Source organism: Dryas octopetala, chromosome 4 (assembly GCF_963921425.1).
Source record: "Dryas octopetala chromosome 4, drDryOcto1.1, whole genome shotgun sequence".
Taxonomy (NCBI): domain Eukaryota; kingdom Viridiplantae; phylum Streptophyta; class Magnoliopsida; order Rosales; family Rosaceae; genus Dryas; species Dryas octopetala.
Genome location: NC_141369.1, coordinates 18,453,063 through 18,478,648, shown reverse-complemented (window position 1 = coordinate 18,478,648; position 25,586 = coordinate 18,453,063). Strand labels below are relative to the sequence as shown.

Genomic DNA, 25,586 nt, shown 5'->3' with positions numbered 1-25,586 from the left:
CTTGGTAATATTGGTGAAATGGTAAGGATAAAGATGATCGTAGCGACTCAATAACTCAAATGGTAAGGATGTAGTGACTATCTTGAGTGGCAATGATGCAGTGATATATAATTGGTACGTGGTGTCCTTGTTTTGAATAGGAATTCTATATATATCATTATCCAATTAGACTGCTAGTTGTTAGAGATTAGGTATGAATATTTTAAGAGGAAAGGTAGGAAAGGTAGCAGTATTCTAATGTTATATTTTTAGATAATTTTTTAAAGATCATCTTTCTAAAAGATTAATCAAATCGATAATCATTTAGTCATTTAGTTGTTATCAAATTAATAGACATTCTTCGTAACGAAAAATTATTAGATATAACCGATATACTGCAACATAGTATAACTTATCTAATGTGTGAGAGTATTGTTGGACGACATATTTATATTTGTAAGGTATAATATTAATAACATTTACTTATATTATAACACATAGGTTAATTATACCACATGACAGTATATCGGTTATACATAATAAGTTTTTGTAAGTAATAGCTAATTTACCGTACATTTATTTATTTAATAACAGTTAGATGATTAAATAATTTCTGAATTAGTTAATTTTTTATGGAGATGTGATTTTTAAAGAGTAATCTAAAAAATGAACTATTTCGATTAAAAGACTGCACTACAAAATTGACAGGAGAAAAAAGAAGGCACGAGAAGACAGTTAGGAGTTCTCATAATTTAATTATGAGAGACTTAGAGTCCAATCTATTTTATAAGTCTTTCTTAAACTAAGACCGGTAGAGATTTAGGGTTTTTAATTAAATCATTTTATTTTTCTTTTTTGACGGCTTTATATTAGGTTTTAATTCCGAGATTTTTTCTCGGAGTTAAAACTTAACATGCAGTCTTTACAAAGCTCACTCTACACTCTAGGAAGGGAAAAACCCTTCAAATCGGGGAACGATTTTATTATGAATTAAAATGATTTTTTTATAAATTAAAATGACTTTATTATGAATTAAAATGATTTTTTTATAAATTATTATGAATTAAAAATATTTTCTTATAAATTTTAAAACACCTTCGATCTCCATGTAAAAACTATTTTTTTAAAAAATTTAAACCTAATTATCTCTTTAATTATTCCCACTTTTTAATTCATTGCACCAAATATGACCTTAAAGTTGCATTTATCTTCTGAAGAATAATTATCTATTTTATGCAAATAATAATAATAATAATTGATGCGCTCAAATGGCAAAAAAAGAAAAAGAAAAAGAAAATTGATGCGTTCACATGGACGTGGAGGGAAAACCAAGCTGTTCCGACTGGCAACCACCAAATGCCCAATTTGAAGCTGAAAAACTAATTTTTCTTCTCTTTCTTTCATACTGACCCACAAAACCCACAAAACAAAAAAGGAATTCCCATAAAGAATCAAACTTTCTTGATCATTGATTTTTAAGAAACTCATTCAATCAATAGTTCTTAAAAAATAAAAAGGGGGTCAAAATGTGGAAGCTGAAGATTGGGACAGAGACAGTAGGAGAAGGTGGTGAATGGCTGAAGAGTGTGAACAATCACTTGGGACGCCAAGTGTGGGAGTTCCATCCAGAGCTTGGAACCCCACAAGAGCTTCAACAAATCGAAGATGCCCGCAAGGCTTTCCGAGACAACCGCTTTGAGAGGCAGCACAGCTCTGACCTCCTCATGAGAATTCAGGTAATTACAATTACAAACACCCACTTTCATAAAAGCCTTCAGTTTCTTGAGCTTTGATCTGGGTTTTTCTTTGTTGTTTTAATCCCTTGCTGTTTATTTGTTTGTATGGTTTATCTTGTGACTGCTGAAGCATGGCAATTTAAATCTTAGCTTTTCACAATGCAATGAAGGAAATTAATAGAACTTTGATCTTCACGTTGTGTATAGTAACTGAATGAATATCACTCTGATCTTCTGGATCAACAAATTATGTATACCAGCACTAGTATGCGGTTGAACAATGTGGTCAAATTGCATTGTAATTTTGAACCTTTTTTCTTCCAGATGATCTGTATTTGCAATACCGCATTATCATTATTCCTATGCTGAACTGCAATGCCATCCAACATTTTGCATACAATGGTCAGAGGCTCATATATAATTTTCGTCTTTTCTGTTTCTTGTATTCTCAGCTTTCATATGTAGCATCTGGGTAGATCTATAATAATTTGTTAACGGATGGCTGCTTAAACCGGATAACCATCCTTGCCATTAGTCTCCTCAGTTATGCCTAATTTCTTAATCCCCTGACAATATGAGCAAAGGATTTTAGTTATTTCGGGCCAAATCATATGAGGTTTGAAGTTTGTGTTTTTGGTTGTTTAATTACTATGTTTTCCTTTTCTTATAAATTTTTCGTTCCTGAAATGTAGTTTGCAAAGGAGAATCCTTGTGTTACTAATCTACCACAACTAAAAGTTAAAGATGAAGAAGAGGTGACAGAAGAGGTGGTGACAACCACATTAAGAAGGGCCATCAGTTTTTATTCGACAATCCAGGCACATGATGGTCATTGGCCTGGGGACTATGGGGGTCCCATGTTTCTACTTCCTGGTTTGGTAAGGGAGAAACTTGAAAAACACAATGTGCTTCCATCGATGTTTGTATGAAAACACATAAATTCCATATTTTAAGGCCAAATATGAGAAAATGTTTTGGATTCCCAAAGATGACTGCATAATCATTTTGGAACTTCATGGCCTTTGTCGTAGTGAAATGAATGAAGCGAGATTTTTTAAAGTATTTGGTCCTGTCAGTAGTTTGGTGGCTAAGTGTATGACTTACCAATTGCAACAGGTCATTACACTATCAATTACCGGAGCTCTAAATGCTGTGTTATCAAAAGAGCATCAACAGGAGATGTGCAGATACGTCTATAATCATCAGGCAAGAATGGTTTCTCATGAAATTAATGCTTTTTTGAAAAAGCTTTCCTTTCCACATAGAATTTCATGTTATTTTCTCCTTGTTTAATAATAAAGTAAACAAACTGATATGATTCATATTCACTCTCCTTCTCTTAAAAGCCAATATTGACACATTACTCAAACACAGTGAATTGCTTATACAATGGATGACTTTTTTACAGTTAATGTCGTTACATCTTCGTCCAAAGAACTGATCAGTCTTTTTGCAGAATAAAGATGGGGGGTGGGGTCTACATATTGAGGGCCCAAGTACCATGTTTGGTACTGCACTAAATTATGTTACTTTGAGGTTGCTTGGTGAAGGTGCTGATGATGGACAAGGGGCAATGGAAATAGCACGAAAATGGATATTAGACCATGGTGGCGTGACTACAATTACTTCATGGGGGAAAATGTGGCTTTCAGTATGAATGCTATGTTTATCTTGTTGGATTGTGCCAGTTACGTAATCCTTTAAAAATATTAGTTGACATGCATCTTTGATGGTGATAGGTACTTGGGGCATATGAATGGTCCGGGAATAATCCACTGCCGCCAGAAGTATGGCTATGTCCTTACTCTCTCCCATTACATCCAGGTTACTTATTTATTATTGTTACATTTAAAGTTGATGCTATAGGCTCACTCTAGGCAGGATAAAGACGAATTCAAACTCCTTTCATCAATAAATCTTGATCCCGAAAATAGATCTGCTTTCTTTTCCATTCTGACTATATAAGTGAGGTCCCATTAGCATTGTTAGGGATCTTAATACCTTCTTATGACATGTGAAACATATGAGTATTGCATTTTATTACAAAAATTGGGTGTCACACATGGAATCTCCAGAAAATCTTGATCCATGAGGCATGGCTAATTCTTTTAGAAATGTTGTTAACTGAGTAACCTTCTTATGACATGTGAAACATATGAGTATTGCATTTTATTACAAAAATTGGGTGTCACACATGGAATCTCCAGAAAATGAGGCATGGCTAATTCTTTTAGAAATGTTGTTAACTGAGTAACTTTTACTCTTTGGTTGTCAATTTTCAAATTTTCCACTTATAGGAAGAATGTGGTGTCATTGTCGAATGGTGTATTTGCCCATGTCATATTTGTATGGGAAGAGGTTTGTTGGACCTATCACACCCACAATCCGGTCATTAAGGAAGGAGCTTTATACAGTTCCCTATCATGAAGTTGATTGGAATAAAGCTCGCAATCTCTGTGCAAAGGTTGGTAAGAGACATCTGCCTCTTTATATTCATTCTTCTTTCTCCTGCCCCCCCTGAGTAAAGGATCCCATGTCTTTAAGTTTAATTGCACAACCTTCCATAGAGTAGGAACAGGTGATGCATATGATATTTATTTGCAAGTACATGTATGATTTATGGTTCTAGAATAGGAACAGGTTGGTAAGAGATTGCTTTCCTATAACTCTTCAAATACAAATACAACACATGCGCACTGCATCTGTGTATGTATGTGCATGATCAGTTTTCACCTAGCTGTAATTGTACAGGTAATCTATTATAATAATTCATCACAAATGTTCTTCGGATGCTTACATGGGATGCTTTACAAAATTGTTAGGAAGATCTATACTACCCACACCCAATGGTTCAGGATATTTTGTGGGCATCTCTTCACTATGTATTTGAACCTGTTTTTATGCGTTGGCCTGCAAAACGGTTGAGGGAGAAGGCTTTGCTGACTGTAATGGAGCATATTCACTATGAAGATGAAAATACTCGGTATATATGCATAGGGCCTGTTAACAAGGTAAGCATGGAGATATTTTGATGATGTGTATCATCATCCATATTGTTTTTTGTTTTCTGGTTTATATGTAGTAGAGAGCAATGCGTGAAACTGCAAGTTTAACAGAAGCTTCAGGAAAACATTGTTTTAGTCCATGTTAATTCTCATATTGGTGTAAAAGTAGTTTGTGTGAGATGTTTTTACCACTGACAATTATTATTTACTTTTTCTATTGTTGGGTCCATTGCTTTTGAATGACAATTAATTACAACTTATATCAAGAAAACATCCTCTTTGAGGAATATACCAATATGATCCAAAAATTTATACTTAAAAAAAAAAAACAATATATAATACCCATTGATGTGGTCAGTAACCTACTAACCTGTTACATTATATAGAAAATTTACATTCTAGAACATAAGGAGTACATGGGAAATGAAAGAAAAGAACTAGTAGCCTTCCATCAAATTTGTTATTTTACTTCTTCTTCTTTTTTCATTATTACATGGCTGCCAAAAAATCTCCGGCATCTATCAACATGCCAATGGAGCTGCATAATTGGCATGTTCTTTAGTTTGCAGATTCACTCAGCTGCACTGAATGTTTGGAGCTCTTGATTGTCTATTTCCTAAATGATGCAGGTGTTAAATATGCTTTGTTGTTGGGCGGAGGATCCAAACTCAGAGGCATTTAAATTGCATCTCCCAAGAATCTTTGATTACTTGTGGATTGCTGAAGATGGCATGAAAATGCAGGTCCAGAAATAGCATTGAATTGTCTTGGACTGATTTTAATATTCTCCCTATTTCTTCCCCCCACTCCCTCTCTCACCTCATGCAATCTCATTTTAGTCCTTTGTTGTAAGAGTTTGTTACAAATTTACAACTTTGTGAATATGTTGCTAATTTATTTTTATTTTTTATTCTTTGCTGCAGGGCTACAATGGAAGTCAGTCATGGGATACTTCTTTTGCCATTCAAGCAATCATATCAACTAACCTTGTTGAAGAATATGGACCTACTTTGAGAAAAGCACACGAGTACATAAAAGATTCCCAGGTTTTTGTGGGCAGAAAATCACTGTATCATTTAACATTTATGCTAAGTATCCTTGCTTGACTAGTATCTTGCTTTGAAGGTCTTAGAAGATTGTCCTGGAGATCTAAATTTTTGGTATCGCCACATTTCAAAAGGTGCTTGGCCATTCTCAACAGCAGATCATGGATGGCCTATCTCCGACTGCACAGCGGAAGGACAGAAGGTAGCTTGGGCACTCAACATTTTCACATGCAAATAAATCTTTTTAATAATATATGTTTCTTTGTGCAGGCTGCCTTATTGCTATCAAAACTTCCAACAGAAACAGTTGGGGAATCATTGGATATAAAGCGATTATATGATGCAGTAAATGTTACACTTTCCTTACAGGTAATCATTGGCTATATTGCATTCTGGCTGATATGGGAGTTGGAATCTCAGCCAGGACATGTTGATGGGTTCAGGAAGTTAAAACTAGGCCCATGTTGTAGCAAACCAAAAAAAATATGGGTTGACACCTTAAGAAAAGACATGATAGCTTATAATTAACTTGTGGCCGTAGATAGATTTTAATGCTAGGTTCTTGTGGTTCACTTGTTTGCCAGTTTAAGCCTTTTTGTCTAGGTGTGTAGATTTGTCTTTTGTAGATAATGAGATTTACACTAGACAAATTCCTGGCTGCATAGCAAAATGTTGGGCCGTCAGTCCTGGGCTAGCATTAGCATTGAAAACAAATTGTAATGTGGGTGATATTAAATTCTAATGTTTCTGTAATGTTTCATGATGATAACTTACGACAATATTTTCTGTTTTGTCTACAATAATAATTGGGAGTTCTAGAGAAAATCCATGATAGTGTGGTGAGAACATAAAAGAAAGAAAGTTTACATGTGAATGTTTCTATATGATATATGCACCCATGTGAGTGTTGTGAATGTTAGTTCTGCCAAGCATGTCATGATTCTTATTCAGCAGTTCTTGTGGCTTAATTAGCTGGCAGAATATTTACATATTCCTGCATTTTGGGTTTAGGAGCATTTTACTAATTCCCTAATCTTTTGTTCGTGTAAGCACTGCAGAATGGTGATGGTGGCTTTGCGACATATGAATTGACTAGATCATACCAGTGGTTGGAGGTGAGTATCATTTATGCTCTATTTTTCTTTTCTTTGACTCTTTACCCAATTTCTTCAACATTCTACTCTGTTATTCATATTGATGATGGTACGATATATGTGTGATTTTTTAAATCTATCCAATATAATTATTTTCAGCTAATCAATCCAGCTGAAACTTTTGGTGACATTGTTATTGATTATCCGTAAGATTTCTGCATGTTTCATTTTGAATGTTATACATTTAATCCTATATCATGACAAATGCCTGATGTCATCTTGACTGGAGTGGCAATGCAGATATGTTGAATGCACCTCAGCAGCAATTCAAGCACTTACATTGTTCAAGAAATTATATCCTGGGCATAGGAGGGAAGAAATAGAGAACTGTATTGCTAGTGCTGCAAAGTTCATTGAAAAGATACAAGCAACAGATGGCTCTTGGTTTGTTTTTCAAATTCAATATAATATATAGGGTGAAGGTCTCCTGTTAGACAGTCTAACATGTTACCCTTGTCAAGTAGATAGTGCATATTCAAACATAATTTCATTTGATCAATGATCTTGATAACAGTCTCTCACTATAACATGTTGGACTTTTTGTTAGAGACACTGGCTTCTTTTTTTTATAAAAAATTAATGTATATTGGGAATACCAAATTTTCAGCACTTATAATTTCTTTCATATTCAAACCCCTTTCTTCCTCCATTAGCCCAACAATTAAACTTCTGGGAGTAATGGTAAACTAATAAACTATATTAACGTCAAATAGAATATTAGCCATTGAAACTTTCAAGTTATATCAGTGCCTCATCGTTGCCCAGACACTAACCAATACCCAAGCTTTCACATTTTATTTGCATAATCATTATGAAGTTAGTTGTACTAATTTATGTGAAGATTTATAATAGGTATGGTTCCTGGGGAGTATGCTTCACCTATGCTGGGTGGTTTGGAATTAAGGGGTTGGTTGCTGCTGGAAGGACATACGAAGACTGCTCTAGTATTCGTAAAGCATGTGATTTTTTGTTATCCAAAGAGCTTGCTTCAGGTGGATGGGGAGAAAGTTATCTATCATGTCAGAACAAGGTTTAATGATTCATCAAATTTAAAATATCCTTTTCTTGTGTGGGGCCTGATACCTCTTTTCAACAAATTAGTTGATTTTGTGTGGGTAGAGTACCAATTCCTGAAGAACGTTTGGTAATGAGTATTAGTTTGATTGTGTAATATTTTACATTTGAGATGCTATTTCATTGTGATCTGTCAGTACATGCACTTCTACACAATCTGCAGTTCTCTAAGAATATTAGGGAAAAGAGAGGTCTTTTTTTAACTGCTTGGTCTGGTACCTATAACTATATGATATTAAAAATCTACCATAACACAATTGGAATAGCGCCTGCAGTATTTTTATGGAGTTTTTTTTTTTTTTTTAATGTAGCTGTTGTAACTGATTTGTCGATGTATTGTCTACAAGATGTATGATCTATGTTTGATACTTATAGTATTTGCATGACTCTTATGCCAACTATCTATGTCATTTCAACAGGTGTATTCAAATCTCAAGGACAATAGGCCACATATAGTCAATACTGCATGGGCTATGTTGGCCCTCATTGGTGCTGGGCAGGTACATTTGGATATCAATCGTACTCCTACTTTTTAACTTTTTTGTTGGGGTGCAGTTGGGGGAAGTCATTAGCTCACTAACACTGATAGGAGGGAGAGGGGAAAAGGATAGAAAGAGGGAAAAAAACTTCTTCATTCTCTGATATAAAGGACAGGACTGGGAAAGGAAATTTAACAAACAGTGTAAATTGGAATTTAGGAGAATCTTGACTTGGTGGAATTTTAAATATGTTTCTGGGTGCTACATAATGATTTGCACCAAACATGGGTTTTGGGTGCTTTTATGAATTATCTGAACTTCCATATTTTGTTGCTGACTTTAGTACCTGTACGTTTTTTTTGTTATTTTTCTTGTTTGAAAAGGCTCAGAGAGATCCAACTCCATTGCATCGGGCAGCTATAATACTAATAAATTCTCAGATGGAAAATGGAGATTTTCCTCAAAAGGTAAATCTGGCCACTTATACTCTCTTGACTGTGCCAATTTTTTTATTAGACGCTGCAATTGAACTAAGTTGTCCAAGAAACTACAATTACAGATTAACGTGGCTTTTCTTTGGCCATAGAAATACATTTGCTTCGGTTTATTAGACATGCCAACTGCAATATTCAATACATTTATCAAACATGAAGCAAACTGCACCAAGAAAAATGCATATGTGAAGAACTTAAAAAAAAAAAAAAAAAAAAAAAAAAAAAAGAAAAAACATGATCACCCCTTCACTTTGGGTAGTTTGATGGATTAATATGAAGAATGACATAGCCTTAAGGAATGAAATCATAAATATTGTAATACACGAGGTTCTTTGAAACTGTATACCTTATATTTAGTTAACTTGTCTTTAGGATGATTTTAGACTGCACAGCATAATAAATTCTTAGAAATTACATGTATAGCTTTTCGTGTAATATATAGGTATTAATGCTACTGAAATAGTCAAACAGAAAAGAAAAGAAAAAAAAAACTTGAGTAGACAGGAAGTGTACAATTAAGAAGGCAAGACCTGGGAGGTGTCTTAAGAATACAATATAAAGTTCAATAAAATCAAGAACAAAAGACTATCCCTATCCCTATCCCATATGATACGCAACAGTTGTTTCCTTATGCATTGCACTGTCAGGAAATTAACCTGAAAGGATGATCTCTGCCTTCAACACCATTCCAAAAGTAAATCTCTTTCAGGAATTTAGTAACTGTGATTTTTAATGCTACATGAACTTAGTAATTTGTGTGTTCCCCATACAGGAGGTCATGGGAGTCTTCAACAAGAACTGTATGATCAGCTATTCAGCATACCGAAACATCTTTCCCCTTTGGGCCCTTGGAGAATATCGTTGTCAGGTACTGGAGGCCCTCTGAATGATGTGACGACTGCTTGGTGTTCAATGCTTAGTGCTCCAGATAATGAATTTTTGTTCATTAACCTGTATGAGGCTCCTTGAGCTTGCTTAAATCAGTGTAATTCAATTACTAATGTACTCCCAAACTTTATGTTTAGTAATTTACAAGCATCTTAGATCTCTTCAGAGATTAAAAAAACACTTGAATTTTCTTGATGCATTAGTTGTAAACTTGTAACCCTTTTCAATTGAGATGATTTTCTAACCAAGAATATGTAATAACTCTACAATGTTGCATTTACTTGCTGCCAACTACTCCGTTGTGCTACTCATTGGGTGGAAGGGAATTGAATTTGAATCACTCTTAACCGTTTTCTACTGTTGAGATATTCTGACATATTATGTTGATATATTGTCAATCAAGATTGTGCATTTAAATATAAATTCCGATTGACAAGGGAAGGAGAAAATAACTCGAATATATCATATGTATATGTATTTATGTGTGAGCAACTGATTTTTCCCTTTTGCTTTTAGTTTGCCACTCTTCCCATACGATTGCAATTGGCATGACTTAGAGATGCATATAATCATGCACCAACAATTTTGAAGGAGAAAAATTAGCTAAGTAGGAATAGGAATGAAGGCTTTTCTTATACTTACATTATTCAGAGAAAAGCAATTATCTAAGACATGATCTGTCCAATTTAGGAGGCTGAAGCATTTGTAAACATCCATACATATACTAATGGCCGTTAAAGAAAGAAATGAACAGAAGGTACAACTCCTTTTTATGTTTTATCCTAAATGTTGGATGATTGAGCTACATAATAGAGTAAGTGATTTAGGATTTGGAAGGCAATGAAACTCGACTTCGGTATTCTGCAAGAGCCCAAAGAGGGAAGATGTTTCTATAAGCTGCATAATGCAGCATGCAGTTCCTGTTAAAGACTCCAGTGATTTCCTGCCATAATTCAGTGATTAATGGTTACAAAATATTGCAGGTAAAAATTTAAGCATGCATACAACATGGTATGTTTTTTTTCTGTGTTTGATGCTTTTCACTCATCAAGATGCAAGTCATGTAAAAGCTAAGAAAGAAACCTCTTGGGGAAAATCTCCATTTTCCATCTGCGAATTGATTATCAACTTTGCAGCCTGATCAAGAGGTGTCGGGTCTCTTTCTGCCTGTCCAGAATGAATCAGACCCATCATAGCCCATGCAGTATGTACTAAATTGGATCGGTTTCCTTCGAGAGGAATGTATTTCTGTATCACCCACCAAAGAGAAATATTTTAATTTATGACAACAGGATTAAGAAACTTGAAGCTTATAACATTATCCAGACCTAAGGCCTCATCCAAAAGTGCTAGCTGAAGTTTAACTTTTAATTCATTGGCCTTACTTATGTATCCCATATCTCTCCAGCACATAGCTGATGTGATTCAGGGTATCACAATACTCCTCTCATGGCTTACCTTTTCTGGACATGAAAGATAGCTCTCTCCCCAACCACCATTCTCTCTCTGTGTTGTGAGTAGAAAACTAACTGCTTTGCGCATGGCTGGACAATCGTTGAAAGTCTTGCCAGCAGCTGCCAACCCTCCAATGGCAAACCAGGTACCATATGTGAAGCAAATTCCCCAATTTCCATACCTGTGGAAATGTTTATTATTAACTGAGTTCTTATTCTGCACTAGTTGTTAAGACAAACATGCATTCAAATCATTTGTTTCATTTCCTAGAATAGACTATACCATGAACCATCGTGCTTTTGTATATTTTCAAGGTACTGTGTAGCATTGGTTATGAAATGTTCAATCTCTTTGTTCCTGTGCCCAGGGTATAACTTCATAAATAGAACTAAAGCCTGGATTGCAGATGAAGTGCATTCAACATATTCATACTCAATCATAATGTCCGCGAAGAATTCTGAGGGATTCAACAGCTGGAGGAAATAAAAGAGAGAGAATATATAATCGTCTGAAAGATTTTCACAAGAACATGACTCCAATTTGTTACTATTCTTACTTCTAACCACTCTGCTGCTCCTGTTGGTTCCCAAGCAGCTAAACCACCATTCTTACTCTGCAATTAGTCATAAAATGGAGCTTTTTTATGAGTACAAAGACACAAAAGACCAATGCACTAGAAAAGAGAATGTTAAATTAAATTCTTCAAACTAAAGCAGCCATTGGGAATGGCAACTGTGGGGTGAAAGAATCATGTGAAAACTCTTCCTTTTATTATGTTTTAATGATTGAAACAAGATCCAAATTTGATTACTGCAGGGCAACCACACGCCATTCAAATTCATTCCTATGACTAGAGGTGCAGAATAAGAATAATTGAAGACACTATAATCTTTGCAGGCAAGTGGTCACCTGTAGGGAAAGTAGGACTTTGATAGAATCGTATAACCGCTCAGGTTCCATTTTTTCACCAACTACCTCTGGTGCCATCTTCGACAACAGCAGGCAACACTGTAGAAGGGGTTTACAGTGAGAAACATTGAGATAACACAGGTTAGATAACTCAACTGAAGCATTTTAGAAAAGTTAGTTACCTTTAAACCTTCTGCAGTGCAATCAGAAACTTGCCATCCATGATCTTGATCAGAGAATGTCCATGACCCTTTAGAAATGTGGCGGTACATGCTTTTAAAGTCACCAGATGGATTGTCCTTTACCTTAAAAATTAGAGTGCAAATGAGTCATTAGTCTGAACCAATTAATGGATACACATTTGTATTTACAAAAAATAATAATTGAGTTATATTTGAACCTGAGATTTCTTCATGAAGTCGTGTCCTCTAGCGAGCGTGGGTCCAATTTCATCAGTGAGATTGGTAGCAAGCAAAGCTTGAACGGCAAAACCAGCATCCCACTGCTGACTACCAAAACTCTGCATATCAATCAAATATATCAGTTCATAAGGTTTTTCCTTCTCTTTTATGTGAGGTACACTTCCAATTAATGACCAAAGGAGCAAAACTCTGGCTTAAACTAAATGCATATATGAATACACAAAGCAATTTACAAAAGTGACACCCAACGAATAATTAGGAAATATTTTCATTTTATGTTCAACATTTATAGCTAACAGTAAAAATTTGAAGTGAAAACAGAAGAAGACAAATTCACTGTATAGTGTTTCACTGCTATTGTTTTAACAAAATGTGTACTAACTTGCATCTTCATCCCATCTTCAGCAACCCATAAATAATCTGGGATTCTGGCAAGATGCTTCTTAAAATAGTCCCCATTTGGATCTTCAACCCAACAAGCAAGCATACATAACACCTGTTCAAGTAATGCAAGTAAAATGAGAATCTGGAAAGTAGTAGTCATGTGTAGCCTGAAATAGATGTTCTCCATAGTCCTACATCTTCATCCTTGGTACTGCATTCACATTACCTTTTCCACACATCCAATGGTGATGTATCGGCTGTTCTCATCTTCGTAATGAATATGCTTCATTGTTACTTGAAGAGCCCTTTCTCTGATCAACTTGTTGAAGGGTGGGCGAGTGAGAAAAGGCTCTGTGCATATGTAGAGACTATCCCAAAGGAGATCCTGTATCCAAGGATGAGGGTAGTAGACATCCTCCTGCAATCAATTTAGTGTAATCAGGTTCTGTACATCAAATAATTAACTAATTCAGGCTTCAAATTAAGTGAAACTCACTTTGGCACATTGATGGCGTATTTTCTTCCATTTAATTTCATTGTAAGGTTGAGCATAAAGTTCTTCCCTCAATTGTAGAATGAGAGGTGTGATTGGACCAACAAACCTTTTCCCATATAAATATGACATGGGCATGTACACCATCCGACAATAGCACCACATTTTTGCTGCATTTTCAGGATAAAAGAGATTAAAATGAAGATTACAAACTAATCATAAGGACACTCCTAGCATTGCAGCAATCTTCAATATGGAAGACTTGTATTCTCTGTCAGTGATTGGGGGACCATTTTAAGGATTTCATTCAAGCACAGCAGGGAAGTGTGCTAACCTGGATGCATAGGAAGAAATTTAGGAAGAATCCAAAACTCTGGGGGCATTGGGTTGCTTCCAGACCACTCAAACACACCAAGTATCTACAACAAATTAATTGCAACAATATTCAATATTCATATTGGTTCAAAATACCATATGCATTTTCTTCATGCATGCAACAACTTTGATGTGGGTCTGTGATGAGCATGACCATACCGAAAGCCAAGTCTTTCCCCAAGAGGGTATGTGTGTGACACTACCATGATCAAGAATCCACTTTCTGGCTCTTGCACAAGCATTGTCTTGGCCACCATCAGGTCCTTCACCAAGAATACGCATACAAATGTAGTTGAGAGCTGTGCAGAACATGGTGCTGTGGCCTTCAATGTGTAAACCCCAGCCGCCGTCTTCATTCTGAAACATACAAAATTCAGTAGCATTCTTTATTCTTTATACATTCGTTTAACACATGCTGAAGAATTATGCACAAGTGAATAAATTTTGGTCCTATATGTGTGAGCAAGTACCAAAAAGTACGTACCTGATGACAGTATATGTAACGCAGAATTTCTTTGCGATGCTCTTCAGGGAATACAGTATTAAGATGCCCTGTAATGTACATACACATGACCTGCAAGTTTTGCAGAGGATTTTATAGTTCATTTAGTAATTTTAGCAGAAAAACTGAAATAATTTGCATTAAGCAAGACAATGTTAACAGTATATATAGGTGCAGTTCCACTCTGCCCGGTACAACTGCCCGGTACAATGGTAAGTGATAAGTATGAAATCGGGCTTTGAAGTGTCAAACCCAAGATCTATTAAAACTAAAGCTTTAATGCTATGTTAGACAATCAAAATACCGCAACATTAAACTTAAGTTGATAAGGAATGAGTTAACAATGTATCCCAAACTAATTAATAAAGTCCAACCAATGTGAATACTTAAGCTATTAGGTGAAGACACACCTAATGAGTATATTAAGATTTATTAGACATTTTTTTTCAACCAATAAGGAAATAGGAATCAACACTGATCTATACCCTTTCTACCATGAACAATACCTGGCTCCATATCCCCTGAAAGAGGAATTCCTCCAACCCCATCTCACAATAATCTTGTATTCTTGTATGTACTTTTTTATTTATTCAGAATGAAAGGACAAAAAAAAAAAGACATGCTTTTGTAAGATGGGGTTGGAGGAGCTCCTCCTTCAGAGGATGGAGCCAAGTATTGTTCTTCTACCATGTATAAAGTTCACAATGATAGTAATGATGAGTGTCGAAAGAAAAAAACTCACCAGAGGTGGAAGGAAAAACAATGGGCCAGCATTTTCAGCAGGCCAATGGCCATCACTACCCTGCAAGGCTGAAAAGAAGTGGACAGCCCTTCTCAATGCAGCTATGGCCTTTTCATCTGTGATTTTCTCCCCATCCTCAACCTTTACTGGCGGAATTGTCTGTTTGAACTTCTTCTCTCTTAGGAACTGCAGTTTAGTAAACACAGAAACAATGATACTACCTAGAGGCACTTAATTAAAGTATAAAACTATTTGTATCTCTCTGAAAACATGTTTTTTTCATTAAAATATAGACAAATAAACATAAGTACATAATATACTACAAATAAAATACACCAACTTACACTATATTTTACATTATAAAATAACACCATTGATTTTTTTGTAATCAAGAAATACTTTATTGAAGCAAGCTAAGAAGCCATACAATCAGCTGGAAGTTGGATTCAAGCCATGAATGAGCTGAGCCCACCCAGCTATCATTGAATTTAAAAGGCAAACAAAAATTAAAATTTATTTATAAAAAAATTATAGGTTTTTTTTTTTTTTTTTTTTTTTTTTTTTTTTTTTTTTTTTTTTTTTTTTTTTTTAAGTCTAGTTGAAAAATAAGGCTGATCGATAACTCAGCTTACGTGCCACAGTGCACTCTCAGCTTGGTTCACTTTAATAAAAGAAGTGTGACACGGAACCACCGAGCACTTGACACTGTTCACTATGCGCATAACCAAATAGATATTATATCCATAATAGAGAGAGGTGGAACTCACCTATTTTAAGGCACAATATATGGCAGGTCAGTATATAACATGGGTACGAACAGCCCACGTGGTTTGTACCCATAGGACTAACACAATTAAGTATCGTGATGAAAAGAACTTATTTATTCCTGTGATAGGGACAGGTGGTATCAGAGAGAGAGAGAGAGAGCCAATGAGAGAGGGGGGACACCAAGTGGTATCTCGGGGGATAGGTAAGTTATTTCCTATCGTGACATATTAAATATGAGACAAAAGGCAAACACATTGGAATTAATCGGATTGTGTTGTGGGTCGACATGACACCCATTTTACACCTCTACATTTTTTATTTTTTACATGGAATGGTTTTTAATTTCTATTAAAATAACTAAAATAAAGTGTTAAAAACAAGACAAACATACCAAAATTAAAGGTCAACGCTAGGTATTGACACTTAGGAGGTGTAATCATTTGAGATTCTAATGGATTTTAAAAAAATCTGAAAAATTCATCGAGATATAGGTGTATTTAATTCAGAATTTTAAGAATTCCATAGAAATTCAGGTGTCTACAACTTAATGAAATCCTTTAAAATTCATAAGAGATTGAATACACATGGATTTCTATGGAATCTTTAAAATTCTGAATTGAATTTTGGTGGATTTTGAACTAAAAACAAAGGCTACGAGAATTCTAACATTTCACCCTTAGATTTTGATGGATTCCATGAAATTCCATAAAAATCCATAAAATCCATGAAATATGCATGAGTTGATAAATCCTTTAAATTTATCAAAATCTCAATTGAATACTTAGACCCCCAAAAAATACACTATTGACACTCTTAATTCTCTCTAGCTTCTTTCCGTGAAGGGATATTATTGGGGGGTGGTTAGCTTCAGTTGTGGTGGATTCACGGAACATGAGTGTCATGCAATATGTACTTGTGAAAGTGAAACTTGTGATATATAGACTTTCCTTCATTTTGAGATATTTTTCTTTTGTGACCATATCACCACATCAATTCTACTCCATTTATGCCACCGTTGTTAATCATATTAGGCCCCAATATCTTTTTTCTGAATTTATATTAGAATACAAATGTAGGAATATTGCTTGCATATATCCCACATTTATGACCTACCATTAAAAGGTACATAACTATTGTAGAAATAACACAAACTAATGTTCGGGTTGATGTATGCAAACACATGTGGTTGTTGTTAGGCTGACATGTGAATTGTTTGATCTAATATCATGTAGATCGAAGTTAAAGTATGCATCAAATCCAAAGCTAATTGACAATGAATGAAAATATCCAAATTAACACAAAACTTTACATTCCAGATTGTTGTGTTGGCCACAACTTAAAAATGCATTGGGATTAAGAACAGGGATTGATCAGAGACGTTGATGAATTAATTGAGATGTTTTTAGGGTACGTAGGGTATTAGGTATATATATATACACCTGCAAACGCCAGAGAAGATCACCACTAGGCTTGAGCTGATAGCGGTTGTTGTAGAAAGTGAGACGTGCCTCCTCCACCTCCGCTCTCTCTTCTTCAGTTCCTGCCTGAGGATCAAACTCCCAGGTCTGCCTCCCCACAAACTTGTTTGTGCTGTAGATGTAAGGGTCACTCCCACCATCTGCAACCTTAAGCTTCCACATTTTCAATTTAACACAACAAGCTAGCTAGCTTTAAATTGAACAATTAAGCTGCAGAAACCTCTAGTTTGCTTACATAAATATCCTATTAGCCCCCCAATAATGCTGTGCATGCCGTGAAGTGGTTGACAAGCGAGAGAAGTGGTTGCTGGGAGCATGTGCGGAAGGGCCGGCAGCTGCAGATTGGAGAGAAAGTTGATTAATCAGCTGAAGTGGAAGCTGCATGTGTTCAATTTATTATTCTATGCTAATTTCTCTAGGTTTAGAATAATTCTGTGTTGTTTATGCTCTCCAAGATGGAGGTATAAATAATACAGAGGCTAAATACATAAATTCTACCAACTATGTTATCTTAACAATCCCTATAATTATGTAAATCACACTAATTTCTCTAATATTAATTACAATAGTTGACTTCACACTAACATTCTATACCAAGCCAATAATTAAATAAGTTTCTCATTTTGCAAAACAGCGTTTTTTTTGCCCCACATTATGCCTGTTTTCTATGAGAATTTTAAAGACAAGATTGACCAACTTGTAGAGAAGGTAGCAACTGAGATAAAAAAAAGCTCTCTCCTCCTCTCACAAAGCTCATTAGAGCTGCAAATTAAACATGGCTTTGCCTCTGCAATCGGAACCCAGTCTTGGGGACTTGCCTCAGCCGATTACAGCTTGGACTGCAGCTTGCTATATAGTCCCTCTGAAAGCTACATATATAAATGAAGAACACATTTTAATTACATGGTGAGAATTTGATATACATTAATTGTCTATCTAAGAACATTTATGTAGAGATCTATAGAGCAAATTTGCTCACAACTTTTGAGTCAGGTTCACCATTATTATGTTATCCAACTTGTGCCACATGTTATTCATGCTAAGCTTGTTAACTATTAGCAACAGATACGTACAATTAAGTTCCTCGATCACCAGGTAGTACGTACTGATGAGAGAGAATTAATTTCCCTACAAATGAAAAATATTTTTCCTTCTAATTTTTTCCTTGGACAAAATGTAACCTTAATTAATTTCATCTTCGTTATCAGATTAACATGGTTATCCATCAAAATTGCTCTTTTATTAATTAATGTTTGAAATGGAGAGTCGAAAGAAAGAAATAATATACTAAAAGTACTTTTCTCTTGAGGGCCCGTTTGGCACTGGTTTTAGGAAGTGCTTTTAATTAGTAGCGTTTTTACTGGAAGTGCTTTTGCAAAGAAGCACAAATATATTTTTATAAAAATTCTAAATGGTTCATGTAGAAGCACTTGAAAGTTCTTTCTCAGGTTCTCAAAAAACTCCTTAAAAACATTTTTATAACTTAAAAGTACTTTTATTTATTTTTGCCAAACATTATCAAAAGTGCTTATACTAATCTGAAAATGCTTTTGACATATTTCGTAAGGCGACTAAGGTTTGCACATTTCCTTTTCAAGTACAATATGATCGATGAAAGTTATAAGTTGTGTTTGTATTGTCTATTAATTGTTGGCTGTTGGGCTCTCCATGACTATATGATAGAACAAGCCAGGGGCCTGAGAAAATAGTCCCAAGCCATGACTCTATGATGATATGAATGTACATGTTTTATTTTTTTATTTTTTGAGAATCCTGAATGCACATGCTCTTAGAAGAAAGTTAATTATTTATGGGTGCTAATATTTGAACCCAACTTATTTATTTCTAGCCCTACCATTTCTACACCCGGCCAACTCCAAAATTTAAAACTCAAAAATTATTTACTACACCTAACAACTTTTTCAAAAATATCCTTACTCAAACCCAACTCAATTAGCCACCAATTCCTATTATCTATACTCAACCAAGCACACTCAAATAGTCAAATCTTATGTCATCACCACCCAACACCATCACCATTGAATCTAACACAAACATCACATCCGAACCCAACATTGAATCATGAATTTATGGAGTTGGTTTTAAGTTATTTGTTAAATAATTTTTGTTTGGATTGCAATATTTTGAATCCTAAATGTTTAATCAATAATTTGAACACATTGAGGTTGCTCTTGAACTTATTTTTTCGCAAATCGTTCTGCATTGTGCCGAACATCCTACCAGAGGTTCGGCAGCTACTTACCGAACATGTGCAAAGAAAGTTCGATTAGCATCTACCGAATACCATATTTTAAAAAAAAATTTGGGCGCATTTGGCAACTACCGACCGAACATCCTCCTTCATGTTCGGTAGCAAGTTGCCGAACATGTAACATAACGTTCAGTTGGTCACTGTCGAACGTCATACAACGAGTGCTGAACACGATGCAATTCCAATTTTAAAAAATGAAAGAATTTAAACTCAAAAAAATCATCAACGGCAAAGTTAAATAATACATGTGCCCTAATCCTATGTGGCAAAGTTAAATAATACACACCATTCTTTTGTTTTTTGGTGATTATACACCTCACCATTTATTTTTAATATGAAATTAATATCATATTTATTGAAAGACTGTCTTATCCAACCCAAATCTAATTGTCTTAATTTATACTTAATTTGTTATCTTCTCCATATTGAAAATTTGCAACACACGTTCAGATCACACACAAAATTTTGAACAGCAATATATTCATCTGCTCCCATGGATATTGTTGTTATCTTCTCCACATTTCATTAAAAACTTTAGGATTAATTATCGATTTACCACCCAAAACTGTAACTCAGTCCCACTTTGCCACCTGAAAGTTTTTTTTTGTCTCAGATTACCACCTGTAACTTACATATATACATGTCTCATTTTACCTTGTTCCGTCAATAATTCCGTTAAAAATGATGACCTGGCCATTAATGCTGACGTGGAGCGCTGGATGTGCGCCACGTGTCACATCTTGTTTTGTATTTTCTGATTTTTTGTATTTTCTTAATTTTATAAACTTTGAAAATTAATTAAAAATAGCTCCGAACTTAGAAAAATACACGAAAAATTCCGATTGACTTGTCTTGACTAGTGCTAATTTACTATGGGGTCAAAATGCCAATTTTCTCTCTAAAAATTTCCAGAAAATTTGGAAAGTCCAAATTTATTTCTAGAAAATTAAAATACTCTAGACTTTTTGGAAATTCATAGGATAATCTCCTGAACTCTAAAAAATATGAGGTCTGCACCGTTAGTCTTCTAAAAACTAACAATACCTTTCTCATGAACACTTGCTACCCAAAAGACCTCTCGGTCTTAGAGGAAAATAAATTTCCCTATAAAATGAATTCTAAAAAAATTCTAGAATTTCTGTAAAGTCTCGAAATAATTCTCTAAAATAGGCTTTTGGTAATTTTCAAAATATTTTTGAGAATTTGTCCAAGTGTTTACGAAAATTCTTGAATTTTAATTTTTTAGAAATAAATTTGAACTTTCTAATTTTTTTGGAAAGTTTTAGAGAACAAATTGGTAATTTAACCTTATAGTAAATTAGTGCTAGTCAAGACGAGTCCGTAGGAATTTTCCGTGTATTTTTATGAGTTCGAAGCTATTTTTAATTAATTTTTAAAGTTTATAAAAATAGAAAAATAAAAAAATCCGAAAATAAAAACAAAGATGTGACACGTGGTGCACATCCAGCACGCCACGTCAGCATTAACTGTCATGTCATCATTTTTAACGGAATTGTTGACGGAATAAGGTAAAATGGGACACGGATGTAAGTTACAAGTGGTAATCTGGGATAAAAAATCTTTCAGGTGGCAAAGTGGGAATGAGTTATAATTTTATGTAGTAAATCGATAATTAAGCCAAAACTTTATTTGAAGAGCAAGGTTTAATCAACTCATCAGGAAGAGAAAGGAGACTCCCTTTGAAGAATTGGCTAAACCCATAATCTCAATTCTATCATCACCCATCAATCCAATTAAGATTATTATCAAAACTCATTTTGTCTTCGTTAAAAAAACCTGCAAAAATCAAAAGCTTTCATCTATGATAACCGTGTTGAAGGGTTCAAGGGCAACAAGAATACAAAACGAAAACTTCAATGGAATTAAGATTATGCAGTATTGCTGCTTTTCAATCTAATTCATTAACGGGTCATCGTAAATCCATTCAAATGCAGGGTAGGGTAATATGAGATAAATTCCATTGTTTTCATAGTCATCGGGAAATTCAAAATTATGAACTCCAGAATTATAAAACCATTCAATCTGGAACCATCCACATATGACAAGATCAAAATAGTGAGGGGAGCTTATTAGGGTTCTAAAATTGGGACAAAAATTTCTTAAAGAGATAGAACGTACGTTTATAGGTTTTTTAATTTTTTCATGAAACCTTTTTTAAATCTTTTTTCCTTTTGTAATTTAATTAATGTTTTGTAGAATTTTAAACAAGGTTATATTAGTATTTTTTAAAACTTATGTAGCATATATATATATTATTAGATGTATTAAATGATTTCATTGACATGGAAATTCTATGTCATTAGGGTACTCTAGCATTGCCCTATTTATTACTACTCTATATATTAATGGCATGTGGTAATTAAAACTCAAATATAAAATCAAGCTAAGCTGCCCATCACTGAAGTCATTGCTACATCCTCAAATATAGGAGCCAGCCAATTTTAATATATGACATAATTTTATAAGGTACCAAGAAAAATAAGAAAAACATGGAAGATGCATATTTAAATAATTGAAAACACAAGAACTATATGATACGTACATTTAGGGCTCACCAAATAGCCCAAGGCTCGAAGCCCGCCCGGCCCATTGGGCCCGAAGCCCGATTTGGCCCGACATTTGGGCCGGCCCGGCCCGGCCCGAAAATTTCTTGGGTTGGGCTTGGGCCATCCCCTTGAAGCCCACGGCCCGCCCAAAGCCCGGCCCGAAGCCCAAAGCCCAAAGCCCGTTTAATATCTTCAATAAAAAAAAATATAGGATTTTAGCTATGTTATGAATTGAACTTGAGACCTCATAGAACAAATTTCAACTCTCAACCAACTGAGCTGACTAGTTTATTTGTCTAATTTGTGAATCATAACATATTTAATAGGTTTTTCGTTTGTTTACTCTAATAAATTATTAATATGCTTATTAAGTTATTATATAATTCTATAATATTAGTAAATAGTAATAGTTAAAGTGTAAACTATACTATGTAATACCATAAATAATAAACTTTGAAAATTATATACAACATTACAAATTTACAACTATAATAAAACATAAATGTATATGTATATATACAACTTTTATAATACAACTATAATTAAAGTTATTAAACCATGATTATTCATTAATTTAATAATTTGAACCGTTCATTTTATATGTTGATAGTCAAAGATTATCCTTACAAAAAATCGGCCAAATCGGAATTCATTTACCCATTCGATTATCATTAAAAAAACCATGATCATTCATTAATTCGACCATCGTTACGTCACTTTTACATATAAATACACTTGAAGAGTTGAAGAGTATAATTCTAATAACTTTCTCGTTGAAACCTTATTGTTTTCATAATTGTGAAGACCACAACGTGATTTCAACAATCTGAGCCGTTCATTTTCTATATTCATAGTCAAAGATCATCCTTACAAAAAATCAGCAAAATCAGAACTCATCTACCCATTCGATTATCATTAGAAAAATCACGATCGTTCATAAGTTGGACCACCATTATCTAATTTCTACATTTCCAATTGAACTAATTTTTTGCAGGGATGATCTTTGAGTGAAAAACTAAAAAATGAACGGTTCGGATCATTGAAAACTTGGAAACACGATCGAGATGTGAGCTTCTACATATAAATACACTTGAAGAGTTGAAGAATATAATTCTAATAACTTTCCGGTTGAAACATTGTCGTTTCCATAATTGTGAAGACCACAACGTGATTTTAACAATCTTAGCCGTTCATTTTTTATGTTAATAGTCAAAGATCATCCTTACAAAAAATTGGCTATATCGGAATTCATCTACCCATTCGATTATCATTAGAAAAACCACAATCGTTCATTAATTCGACCACCGTTATGTCACTTTTACATCTCTGATTAAGCTAATTTTTTGCAAGAATTCTCTTTGAGTGGGGAACTAAAACTTGAACGATTCGGATCGTTGAAAACACGATCGATATGTGAACTTCTACATATAAATACACTTTAAGAGTATAATTCTAATAACTTTCCCGTTGAAACCTTGTTGTTTCCATAATTATGAAGACCACAACGTGATTTCAACAATTTGACCCGTTCATTTTCTATGTTCATAGTCAAAGATCATCCGTACAAAAAATCGGCTAAATCGACATTCATCTACCCATTCGATCATCATTAGAAAAACCACGATCGTTCATTAATTCGACCATCATTATGTCACTTTTACATCTCCGATTAAGCTAATTTTTTGCACGAATTATCTTTGAGTGAGGAACTAAAATTTGAACGGTTCGGATCGTTGACAACACAATTGCATCGTTTGTTTATAAAAATATGTAATAAAATATATAATAAAACATATGTACATTTATGTTTTATTATAGTTGTAATGTTATATATAATTTTAAAAGTTTATTATTTATGGTATTACACTATTACTAACATAATAGTATTATAGAATAACTTAATAAGCATATTAATAATTTATTGAAGTAAACAAACGAAAAAGCTATTAAATATGTTATGATTCACAAACTTAACAAAATAAACTGGTCAGCTCAGTTGGTTGAGAGTTGAAGTTTGTTATGTGAGGTCTCATGTTCAAATCACAACATAGCCAAAATCCTATATTTTTTTTTAACATATATATGTGTCTAAGCAGGCTTTGGGCCTATTTGGGCCGCCCGTTTGGGCCTAGCCCGGCCCGGCCCTCCAAGCCCGCAAGCCAAAGCCCGATGGGCGGGCCTTGGGCTTGTGTATTAAAGCCCAAGCCCGGCCCGGCCCGGCCCGAAAGCCCTATTGGGCTTCTATCATTCAAGCCCGAGCCCGGCCCGAACCCGAAAAATTTGGGCCGGGCTAGCCCAGCCCGGCCCATTGCCGACCCCTACGTACATTTAACAAATTGTGCCTCATGATGATCTATGCAATATTTATTGTTTTGCTCAAAGCAGAGGGCATTCGCTAGATGTAAAACATGCATGCAACATAACCTTATCAATATCATGCACAATTAGTATATCCATTGTACGTCACAAAATAAAACATATCCATTGTACGTAGCTACCGGCCAATACCATGCATGCACTCATAATCATTAATATATTCCTCCTGATTTGACTACAAACTCATGGAGAGCTCTTAACAGAGAAATGGTTTATATATGATCCTCAGCAAACCTACCATATATATGTATATCTATATATATATATATACGGAAATTCTATATATATATACATATATACATAGAGAGAGAGAGAGAGAGAGAGAGAGAGAGAGAGAGAGAGAGAGAGAGAGAGAGAGAGAGAGAGAATATGACATGGCATTCCTTCAATATTAGTCATTAACCGGCCAGTAAACGACAGAAAACAGAATATGCATGCATTCCCAAAAAACACAACAAAATATAACAGCACGTGTTGGACATTCTTTAGCTTGATATATGTTGTTGTCTATTTCTTGCTAACTTGCATTTTCAAAATTTAATAGTTGATTAATATGTATCTGCATGTTGAAAATTAATGCACATTATTGAAAAATACTACAAAATTCTAGAGACTTCCTCAAAGTCCATACAAATTAAAGTTAGAATATTCTACATAATTCTACATAAAAGAAGAGTCTAGAATAAGCTTATATAAGAATGTATTAGAATATAATTAAAAGTGTAGTATAGTACTCTAGAACCTACTAATAACATGTGGCTAATAGATGTTCTAGAGAAGTCAAGTAGGTTCATCTACTCTCTATATATATAGCATGTACCCATATCTAAGTGTAAGCAAGAGGCAATACTAAAAGTCACTAGTCCTAAAGTCCTATTGTCCTAGACATCTACATCTCCACTTGTATCCTCCTCTGTTGATCAATAAAAGATACTTTGTTTTATAGTTCAAACACTTCTCATATCAAGCATAGATAGCTAATGTAGAT

General features: G+C 34.5%; 2 protein-coding genes across 2 annotated transcripts; one reads left to right on the top strand and one right to left on the bottom strand.

The window, feature by feature from the left end:
- Window positions 1-1,338: 1,338 nt before the first annotated feature.
- Window positions 1,339-10,210, top strand: LOC147287637 (cycloartenol synthase). Its single transcript, XM_086239256.1, has 18 exons — window positions 1,339-1,715; window positions 2,408-2,593; window positions 2,832-2,921; window positions 3,172-3,366; window positions 3,455-3,539; window positions 4,013-4,179; window positions 4,538-4,726; window positions 5,350-5,463; window positions 5,644-5,766; window positions 5,846-5,968; window positions 6,037-6,135; window positions 6,825-6,881; window positions 7,020-7,066; window positions 7,161-7,304; window positions 7,773-7,950; window positions 8,414-8,494; window positions 8,857-8,940; window positions 9,740-10,210. The coding sequence occupies exons 1-18, from the start codon at window positions 1,506-1,508 to the stop codon at window positions 9,851-9,853; spliced, it is 2,286 nt and encodes a 761-aa protein (XP_086095382.1). The 5' UTR covers window positions 1,339-1,505; the 3' UTR covers window positions 9,854-10,210.
- Window positions 10,211-10,678: 468 nt separating this feature from the next.
- On the bottom strand, window positions 10,679-17,545 carry LOC147287636 (beta-amyrin synthase-like). The gene is made up of 16 exons (XM_086239257.1): window positions 17,345-17,545; window positions 15,138-15,323; window positions 14,378-14,467; window positions 14,053-14,250; window positions 13,853-13,937; window positions 13,522-13,688; window positions 13,252-13,443; window positions 13,024-13,137; window positions 12,620-12,739; window positions 12,402-12,524; window positions 12,220-12,318; window positions 11,867-11,923; window positions 11,593-11,783; window positions 11,314-11,491; window positions 10,939-11,103; window positions 10,679-10,798 (listed from the first exon to the last, which is right to left on the bottom strand). Exons 1-16 carry the CDS (start codon window positions 17,543-17,545, stop codon window positions 10,679-10,681), a joined length of 2,286 nt encoding a protein of 761 aa, XP_086095383.1.
- Window positions 17,546-25,586: the final 8,041 nt, after the last annotated feature.